Source organism: Micromys minutus (assembly GCF_963924665.1).
Source record: "Micromys minutus genome assembly, chromosome: 12".
Lineage (NCBI taxonomy): Eukaryota > Metazoa > Chordata > Mammalia > Rodentia > Muridae > Micromys > Micromys minutus.
This window is the reverse complement of record NC_137981.1, coordinates 37,164,807-37,175,259: the sequence shown is the minus strand read 5'-3', so window position 1 is coordinate 37,175,259 and position 10,453 is coordinate 37,164,807. Positions and strand designations below refer to the sequence as shown.

The following is a 10,453-nucleotide window of genomic DNA, read 5'->3' as shown; positions in this document are numbered from 1 at the left end:
CGTAAGTCACTGACCATAAAATAAAGGAAGTATGCATTCTTCAGATGTGTGATTTTATAGCATGTAAATTATATCTGGGTGAGCAGCTAAGTTTTTATATGTGCATGCTTAAAGTCCATTTTGGTTATTTTTGCCAGTTCTTTAAACCTAAGAATGTAAAAACATTATCAAGAACACTTTCCTAAGTGAGGGTAGGTAATCAGATGTGACACAGTTATAATGAAGAAACAGATTCTTAAAAACCACAGCAAATCAGGTGCAGTGATGTGTGCCTAGAGTAAGGTCCCTTCTGCCCAGGCCAGGAATGGCTAGAGCCCAGATCAGAATCTGGAAACCAAAAGCAAGATTCTATTTAAAATAAATAAATAAACAAACACCTACTCTGCCTCCACCCCAAGAAACAACGTCAAAGTTATATATTGGACTGATAAAAAAAGAAATATAATAATGCTTCTCTCATGATTCACCATATAGTCTTGGCTTGTCTGAGGTCACCATGTAGACCAGGCTGGTTTTGAATTCACAAAGATCTATTTGCCTCAGCCTGAATGCTGCTGATTAAAGACACATTTTTCTCTTTTTGTTTGTTTGGAGGCAGGGGCTCAGGTAGCCCAGGCTGGAATGGAACTTACTCTGTAGCTGAGCTGTTCTTAAACTTTTGATCTTCCTATATATGGAAAGTGCTGGAATTCAGGTGTGTACCCACAGTGTCTGACTGTGAGCACATCTCTAAAAACACTTTTAGGGTTGATGACATGGTTCACGCCTGGAACCCCAGCGCCTGGGAAGCAGACGGAAGAGGATTATTCGAAGTTCAGTGGTCCACAGCTATTTTTAGGACAACCAGGATCACACAACAAGCCCTGTCTTAGGGCTAGAGAGCGGCAGCACACTCCTTTACAGAGACAGGAGCATCTCCGTGAGTGAGGCCAGCCTGGTCTACTGAGCGAGTTCCAGGATAGCCAGGGCTACACAGAGAGAAACATTGTCTTCGGGGTGTAGGGGGAAGTGTATTAGGAAGCAAAGAACTCCAGGGTCTAAGGAGAGATTAGGGTTCAAGAAAGAGAGTGCTAAGGGTTGGCTTAGACCCTGTCTTAAACAACATGTAAAATAGAAACAAAAAAATTAAAGCAAAAAGTTAAAGCTTCAATGATCTTGTTTGACACATATTTAGTTTCTAAAGACTGTTTCCTGGGTTTGAGGCTATAGTTGATAGAGTACTTGCTTGGCATGTACAAGGCCTAGGGTCAATCCCTAGCAGTGAAATCAAATGAATGGATGAGGGAAAGAATGAGTAAACATGCCATGTAACCCACATTTCTGGCAAGAGACAGGCAAGCAGCTGTAAAGTGTGGTAGCTAATTTCCCAAAATGGCTTCGGTCACTGATATTTCTTGAATTACTCATGCTGTCATGTAACCCTCTCCCACACAGACTCTATCCTGTGACTCATTTTTAAAATGACCGATCTTTGTTCTATTTCCTTGAAGTGTCTGGTACCAAGTCAGGGTCTTGAGCATGTCACTGACTTATAACCAGTTATGAAAGGCCCAACAGATTTCTGAAGCTAGAAATCGGGTACATGAGATCTTATATATTTTCACACGCTTAAGCATTTCGCTGTTCTTGCTCTGTTATGTTTTACCAAGAGAGAGAAAGGACGCTGCGCCATTTCTAGAACTAAGTGTTCCCTGACAATTTTGGCCTTTTCACTTTTGAATACTTCAGAAACTGCCAGTTCAGACATTTGGCCACTATGCTTGTGAGATGATGCAGAAAAACCATGTGGAGAAGCCGGACATAATGAAGATGTTCTTCGATGGAGAGAGAAGCCCAGCCACCCCAGTATCCCTGCTGAGCAAGGTCTTTGGCCATTTTCATCTGGGATGAGTCATGTGCTTTCTCCGCATCCTTAAAATCCAAGCAAACAGTCTTTTTGGTAGGATTTCTGAGAGTAGTGGGAAGATTTGAGGTTGTGGGCTAATTTCATTTTAAACATAGTGTGGTAACGTCAGATAAATTTTCTAACTCTCTAAAATGTTCAGTAAAGTATGAATTGATAAAAAGCATTATTGTGTTCTCAGGGTTGGAACAATGTCTGAGCAATGGATTGTTGGGATCTTGAGATTGTTAAAGTAAATCTCCACTGCCTACTAAGAAGTGAAGTTTTGGGCAAGGGAGAGGTAGCTCAGAGGTTAAGGGGTGCTGCTGTTGCAGAGGACCTGAGTTCTTTTCCCAGCACTCAGGTTGGCTCACATTGCCTGTAACTCCATTCCTGGAGTTACAGGTTCTACAGTTGCTTAGCCTCTGGGACTACACTCTTATGCATGAACTCCCAGACTAACACAGACAAACAGGCCTTAGTTAGGGTTTTATTACTATGAACAGACACCATGACTATGGCAGTTCTTATAAGGACATTTAATTGGGGCTGGCTTATAGGTCAGAGGTTCAGCCCATTATCATCAAGGCGGGAGCATGGCAGCATCCAGGCAGGCATGGTGCAGGAAGAGCTGAGAGTTCTACATCTTGTTTGGAAGGCAAACAGAAGATTGGCTCCCAGGCAGCTAGGATGAGGGTTTTAAAGCCCATGCCCACAGTGACACACTTTCCCCAACAAGGACACACCAACTCCAATAATGCCACACCTTCAAGTACAAGTAGTGTCACTCCCTGGGCCAAGAAAGAATATTCAAACTACTACAGTCTGCAAGGCCACACCTCCTAATAGTGCCACTTCCTGGGCCAAGCATATTCAAACCACCACAACATGTAATTAAAAATTTAAAAATCAAACAAAACTTTTTTTTTTTTGAGGCACAAACAGTCTTTATTGGGTTCACACCAGTGGTCCATTGGTCTTGAGGACCTCTGTGAACTTGCAGATTTTCTTCTCCACATTCTTTTGTGCCTGTTTCGGTAGCCTCAAGAGCCGCTTCTTCTTCTTCCGATAGTGGATCTTGGCCTTTTCCTTCCGTTTCTCCTCTAGAGTGGCCGTCACTGCCTGGTACTTCCACCCGACCTCATGAGCCAGACGACCCAGGTAAGCAAACTTTCTGGTAGGCTTCAGCCGCACAACCTTGAGGGCAAAAGGGACCACCATCTGCTTTTTCTCGTCATAGGATGGAGAGATCCCATCCAACACCTTGAGGCGTTCCAGGGCAGCCTGGCCTCTCTTGGTCTTGTGGGGCAGCGTGCCTCGCACAGTGCGCCAAAAAATGCGGCTCAGAGCTCGGAAGTGGTAGGGGCCTGGAAAGGGGTTGGTGTTCATCCGCTTTCGGAGGAAGGCTTGATATTTCAACTTGTTTCTGTAGAAATTTCCAGATATGTTGATGCCCTCACAGCGTACAACCACCATCTCCCAGCCCAGCTTGGTCACAATGACCGTCCAGTATTAGAACCTGTCCCTCTGCCATCTTCGGCAGCTGCCTGGGAAAGAAAACTTTTTTTTTTAAAGTGAAGTTTTGGATACGTGTTGAAGGTGGACTGGTATCTACAGTGAGAAAGCAATCGGTTTTAAATTATGCAAATATATGTATAAGTTCTGACCCTTTGTTCTTGGGAAAAAAATTGAACACAGTAAACAAAATCAAATGCAGTTGTTTTATATTTTAAAATGTGTTAATGTAAGATGGGTATAATTTTTAGCCATCTTGAAAGGAAACCTGGTTTATCCTCTGGATTTAGGCCATGTTATGTGGATAATTATTGTCTGCCCTTGTAGAGATGAATTTTGTTCTATTTACATTTGACATTTATAAAAGAACTCTGAAGCCTGTGAACTTCATCTTATTTTACACAGTCGTCACCTTGGGCTGTTTCCCTTTAATTTTTTTTTTTTTTTTTTTTGAGAAATGGTCTCTGTAGCTCAGGCTGAGCTTGAATTCATTTTGTAGTCCAGGCTAGCCTTGAACTCACTGCAATCCTACTTAAACCTCCCAGCTCCTGGCACTGTAAGCATAAACAACCATGTCTACATCTGGCTCAACTTTTTGTTTGTTTGTTTTTGTTTTTGAGACATGTCTCTTTACACAGCCTTGGCCCCTCAGTTCCTTCTTGCAAGTGCTCGGGTTGAAGGTTTCTGCCACCACACCTGGTTCCTCCATTTTTTTAAGACTAAGTAAAGGAGAATCTATTGATGCTAAGTATATTAGTCTGGGTTCCCCGAAATCAGAAGCAGGTTGTATGTGGTAGAGAGACCACACCTCTAACTCTAGCACTTGGGAAATGGGAGCAGAAGTACCTGGAGTCCAAGGACAATCTTGGCTACATAAGGAGTTGGAAACTAGTCTGGATAAAGGAGACCCTTTATCAAATACAACAAAACAAAATGAAGGGTGGTTTCTAGCTCAAAAGGAGGCTAAGGCAGGAGGATTTCAAGTTCGATGTCATCTTGGGCTGCATAGTGAGATAGATCTTTTCTTTAAAAGGGGGTGGGGATGATACAAAACGAATAAGAAATGCAGTTGTCAACACAAGTATGGAAATGAGGAAGATACCTTGTTAGCTGGAAGTGTCATGTTTAAGGCTGTAGGTCAGTGGTTCTCAACCTTCCTGATGCTCTGACACTTTAGTACAGTTCCTCATGGTGTGGTGACCCCCAGCCACAAATTACTTCACTGCTACTTTATAGCTGTAATTTTGCTACTGCTATGAATCGTAACGTAAACATCTGATATGTAGGGTATCTGGTGTGTGGCTCCAAATGTGTCTCAACACACAGAAGTGCTGCTGAGGATGAAAAGATGAAGAAAGCCAAATCACCGAGGAAGAGTGAACAGGTGTCCACAAGCCCAAGAACCCTCAGAAGAAAATGCCAATGCGGAATTTATCTACCTTAGTGCTTGTCCATTCCCAGTTATTTTTGGTTTATTTATTTTATGTGTATGAGTGTTTTGCATTCCTGTATGTTTGTGCACCATGTGAATGCCTGGGACCACAGAAGGTCAGAAGAAGATATCAGATCTCCTGTAATTGGAGCTTCAGATGGCTGTGAGCCTACATGTGGGTGATGGTACTCAAACCTGGGCTCTCAGTCCTTTGGAAGAGCAGCAAGTGCTCTTAACTGCTGAGTCCTCTCTCCAGACCCTTGTTCTGTTTCCTATAAAACTGAGTTGCAACTCCTGTCCCTGGAATCTGTGAGATAATCTTTGTGCCATACTTGGCATTTTGCTACAAGTTGACTTCGCTCCTAAGATCACAACATGTAGGGCAGAAAAGCTAAAGGGAAAAGGATCATGTTTCTTGATATCACAGCATTGAATCAAAGTGGAAAGAAATTGAGGGAAGACCCTGGTGTGCCCTGCAGTGACCCAGCAGGAGTGTCTCTGAGGAGGCTAGAACAGAAGTATTACAAACTTGTTTCTGACCATGGAAAGACGGGCTTCCCATCAGGTTGCACTGAGAGGTGATTTTTGGCAATGAAAAGGAATGAGTGTGTTTTATAAAAAAGAGAGCCAGGGTATGTTTGATAGAGCCAGATATGGTGATGTGGGAGGTGTGCCTTGGCAGGCCTATGCTGAGGCATCCCTTTCCCCGGAGATACAAGCCATACAGAGGGTATAGGGATATAGTATAGAATAGAGTTTATTTAGGGACGTGGGAAGGAGAATTGAGAAGGGAGTAGAGACAGAAAAAGAAAGAGAGGGAGAGAAAGGGAAGAGGCCAGCCAGAAACACGTGGACATAGTGGTTGGGAGAAAGGGAAGAGAAGAGAGACAGAGAGGCAGAGGAGCAAGAGAGCAAGAGAGAGAGGAAGGGCCAAACCACCCTTTTTTTGTAGGAAGTCAGGCCTACCTGGCTGTTGCCAGGTAACTGCTGGGTGGAGCATAGAAGGAATGCCAACAACTAGCGTTGAGAATTTGTTTTAGTATTAGTGGAAATCTGCCCAAAATTTGTAGTTCTAGGCTAGTAAGGTTTAGGGATTTGTGTTACTTGGGTGAGATTATTATTTCACAACAGGCTTGTAGTTAATATTATCTTTACAGGGTCGCTTCACTTTTGAGCACATACATAGCATGCAAAAATAGTTGCCAAGGCTAGAGAGATGGCTTGGTGGTTAAGAGCTCTTGCTGGCCTGTTAGGACTGTCATTCAAGTCCCGGCACCCATGTCAGACAGCTGTAACTCCAGCTCCCGAGGATCCTATCCCTTCTTCTGACCTCTGGGGCACATGTATTCATGTGCATGCACCAACACAGACACACAATAAAAGTAAAAATCAGGCAGGTCTTGTTGTTGTACACCTTTAAATCCAGTACTTGGGAGGCAGAGACTGGTAGATCTCTGAGATCGAGGCCAGCCCTGTCTACAGCGTGAGTTTCAGGACAGCCAGAGCTACATAGAAAACAAAACAAACCAACCAACCAACCAAACAAACAAACAAACAAACAAACGAACAATCAAAGCCCAAAGTTGCTTTTCAGAATTTTGCTACATGTTTTATATTCTTTCATCAACTTTCATTGGAAACTACTGGATTGGAGACTCAAAAATACTTCGATTATAATCACTTTTAGAGTAATAAAATAAAATCCCTTTTGTAAGTCAAGGTTTGTGTAGATCATATACTGGGAGGGAAATGAGAACTCTCTTAGAAAATACAATGAATACTCCAAATGATAATACTGTTTCATTTTCAAAACTAGATCCCTAGGTGAAAACTAGGTGTGGGCTAGGGGTGTAGCTCTGTAGTAGAGTACTTGCTTAGCTTGGTTAAAGCCCTGGGTTCAGTAACTACCACAACACTTAAAAAAGGAAAAGCAGAGAAAAATCCAGATGGGTATGAGAGAAAAGAGAATGTGCACCCTGGTTGTTAATCACAGGAGCAATGTGCCTCTTCCTTGGGTAAGTATAAAGTCTTCCTCTTTCTCCTGATCAGATGTGTATCATTTAGTGTAATTCTCCATCTCCTTTTAGGTTTGAGATTATCAGTGTATATTAACCAAAATATTTCAACTACACTTGTCATAATACTAACTTAACTTAGAGAAATCCAAAGGGAATTTATTGGTTCCTATTTTTGAGTGGCTTGGGGCAGGCTCTGGCTTTACTTGTAATTGAATACAGAAGCCTAAACAATGGGTGAAAATTTTTCTTCTATTTCTGTGTACCTTGCTTCTCACAGTGGTTTGGCTTTCCTCCTTCCTTTCCCCCCCCTCTCTTTACCCCAGACAAACTTCTGGAGAAAAGGGCTTTAACAGTTCCAATTTCATATCTTTGAACGCTTCTAACAGAAAATTCATCTGCTAGTACTCCTACATGAATTTCAGGGAAGGATTCTGATTGGTTCTTTGAGTGCTACACATGTCCTCTTGAATGGCTGAGTGTTTCCAAGGAGGGAGGATATGATGATTGCCTAGTTCTGATTGGCTAGTTCTGGGTCCTATTCCTTGCTATTTGGTAATGAAGGGAGAAGATGGTTACAGAAAATAGATTGCTGTAATTAAGAGACCCCCAGGGAGATGAATTCCCTCAAATATATCCCCAAATGGTTGTATGTGTTGACAGAAACAATAGAAGAAACATAGAAACATGGTGAGAACTGATTGCTAATAAGGTAATGCCGAGCTCGACATAGAATTTTCTACCTTTGGTTTCCCCCTTAGTTTCTTAGCCTAATAACTACAATTTGTTTAAGCTAATGAGACTTTTTTGTGAGTCTCAAATCACATAATAGTATATTTCTTTTTCCTTCTGATGGCATTCAAATGTATCATTCTCTTTCTAAACCATTTGCTCACTAGTAATTACACAAATATTATATTTATGCTTGGCCCTCACTGGTACAGGAACAGAAATGTTTAAAGATAAGGTTTATATCTTAGTCCATTTTCTGTTGCCAGAACAAATTCTCAAGACTGGGTACTTTAATACAGGAGGTGTATTTAGCTCACAGTTTTAAAGGCTAAATATCCAAACCAGGTGGCCCTATCATCAACGATATCACAGGGGTACTCTTGTGAGGGCCTTGTGGCTCCATCTTAACAGGGCATCTAGCAATCACAGTGAGAGCACATAAGAAAGAAAAAAACAGAGAGCAGAGAAAGTTACTCTTTATAACAACACCATTCACAGTTCTTAAAATTAGCATTAATATCTTCATAAGGAAAGCCAGGATCAACCCCCTTCACTATGTCTACTTCTCAAAGGCTCTGAAATCTCTTAACACCACTACAAAGTTCAATATTAGTTTTTCTGGAGATAAATCACATGTAACACAGTAACTCCCCCCCCCTTTTGAGACAGGGTCTCTCTATGTAGTCCCTGGTTGTCCTGAAACTCTCTAGGTTGGTCTTAAACTGACAGAGATCCTTGGGCCTCTACGTCATGAGAGGACTAAAGTTATATTCCACTATGCCTGACATTGTAGTAGGCTCTTTGAAGCACAAACATGAGGACTAAGCCCCAGTTGGGCAGGGTGAGAATTAGAATCTTTGATGACTGAGCAATTGAGTTAAGGTCATCCACTGCTGACTTCCAACTTTTTTGTAATACAAGGAAACTGCACTTTTACTAGCTTACACTACTCCACAGTTACTATATATATAGTATTCTTTAATTATTTTTATTAGTTACTTCTCTGGCTCTGTGTACACATGCAGTATTAAGAAGTGTACGTGTGGAGGTCAGAGGTCAACCTTTGGGAGTTGGGTCTCTCCTTCCGTTGCAGGGACAAACTCAGGTCATTGTGCTTGGCTGTTCTTACCCACTTAGCCATCACACCCTGTTATGTGTATGAGTGTTCCACATACATGTAGCTCACGTGGAGGTCAGAAATGTGTTCAGACACCCTAAAGGTGTAGTTATAGATGGTTCTGAGCCACCACATGGTAATGGGAACCAAACTCAGGCCATTTGGAAGAGCAGCAAGTTCTCCAGCCCTCTTTTACAGTGTTTACCTTTTATTTTAAAATTTTGTATGGAAGGATGGATGCTTTGTCTGTATGTGTATCTGTGCACCACATGTGTGCCTGCAGAGGCCAGAAAAGGGCACCTGTGCAGGATAATGTCATTATGTAGCAAGGCGGGTGCTGCATTGGATGAGAAGGAAGGGTAGGCAGGAAGAGTCTAAGAAGGAGAGAGGAGAGGAAGCAAGACGAATCAAGATGGCGAAAGAAGAGACAGCTGGGAGAGAGCGGCTCGTGGACTGCGTGGTAGAGAAGCAGCCGGGGTGAGCAGATCTGGCCCAGTAGCCCGCAGCTCCGCACGGATTCATGTGGAGAACACGCGGGAACTGATAACAGCAGATCCATTTTTAATATTTACCGCAACAGAACTGGAGTGCTGCAAGCTACCATATGAGTACTGAGAATCAAACCCAGGTCCTCTGGGACAGCAGGCAACGCTGTTCATTACCGAGTGACCTCTCCAATCTTTGCAGTATTCTTAATTCCTTTGTGTAGATGAGGTTTTCCTCCTTTCTGAAGAACTTAATATTTCTTACTATGTATCTCTGTTACTGACAAGATTTGTTTTTACCTTTCTATTTGTTTTTTTTTTTTTTTTTTTTTTTTTTTTTTTTTTTTTTTTTTAGATTTCTTTATTGTATTTATGAGTACACTGTAACTGTTTTCAGACACACCAGAAGAGGGCATCAGATCCCAATTACACATGGTTGTGAGCCACCCTGTGGTGCTGGGAATTGAACTCAGGACCTCTAGAAGTGCAGGCAGTGCTCTTAACCACTGAGCCATCTCTCCGGCCCAATTTGCCTTTTCTTTCTCTTTTAAAGATATTTTTCCCCCAAAGAGGATGAATGTTTTGTTTGTTTCTCACGATGTTGCAAAGTCAGTGCTTCACGGTGGAAAAATAACAGCCAACACAGCAGATGGCGAAGCAAAGACAGTTTCTTTCCTGCATCTGACACTGTATGACACTCCCTGTATTCCCAGGCATTTCTAATGAGAAGACGCTAAGCCTCTGATCAAAACCCAGTGGTGGATATGGCCAAGTTACAAAAAAGTAAGATCCACCACTGTTATCCTGAATTATGAAATTTGTGTACTCAGTAGGTAGGGTCTCACCGTGTAACTGTGGCTGGTCTGGAACGTGTTCTGTAGACCGACCTCGAACGAACATCTTTTGAGTGCTGGGATTAAATGGTTACCAAACTCAACTTTATAACCACCTTTTACCACAGATGATCCAAGACCTCTAAACACCAGAGCTTTACCCCTAGTCTAAATACTTAGAATAGTGATTATCAAAAATCTTTACACTGTGTTTGTCTGCATCGATTAGGAAGTTCGGGGTGGGTCTTAAGTAGCACTGTCAAGAATAGTTTCTTTCCACCAGTATTGCTAAAAGTTATTGCAAGTCCTCTATTCTCCACTAGAGCAGGTCATGTCCCGGTTTTATCTGGAAGTCACGGTCACTCCTCAATGGACTTCACATATTTCTCATATGGTCCTTCACTCATTAACTCATCCGGCTCAGAAGGGTCACTCAGTGTCA

The 10,453-nt window shown here is 42.2% G+C and overlaps 1 protein-coding gene across 1 annotated transcript; it reads right to left on the bottom strand.

Annotated features, from left to right (window-relative positions):
• Positions 1 to 2,839: 2,839 nt before the first annotated feature.
• On the bottom strand, positions 2,840 to 3,349 carry LOC308427959 (large ribosomal subunit protein uL13-like; the record flags this gene model as incomplete). Its single annotated transcript, XM_080926253.1, has 1 exon — positions 2,840 to 3,349. Exon 1 carries the CDS (start codon positions 3,269 to 3,271, stop codon positions 2,840 to 2,842), a length of 432 nt encoding a protein of 143 aa, XP_080782379.1. The 5' UTR covers positions 3,272 to 3,349.
• Positions 3,350 to 10,453: the final 7,104 nt, after the last annotated feature.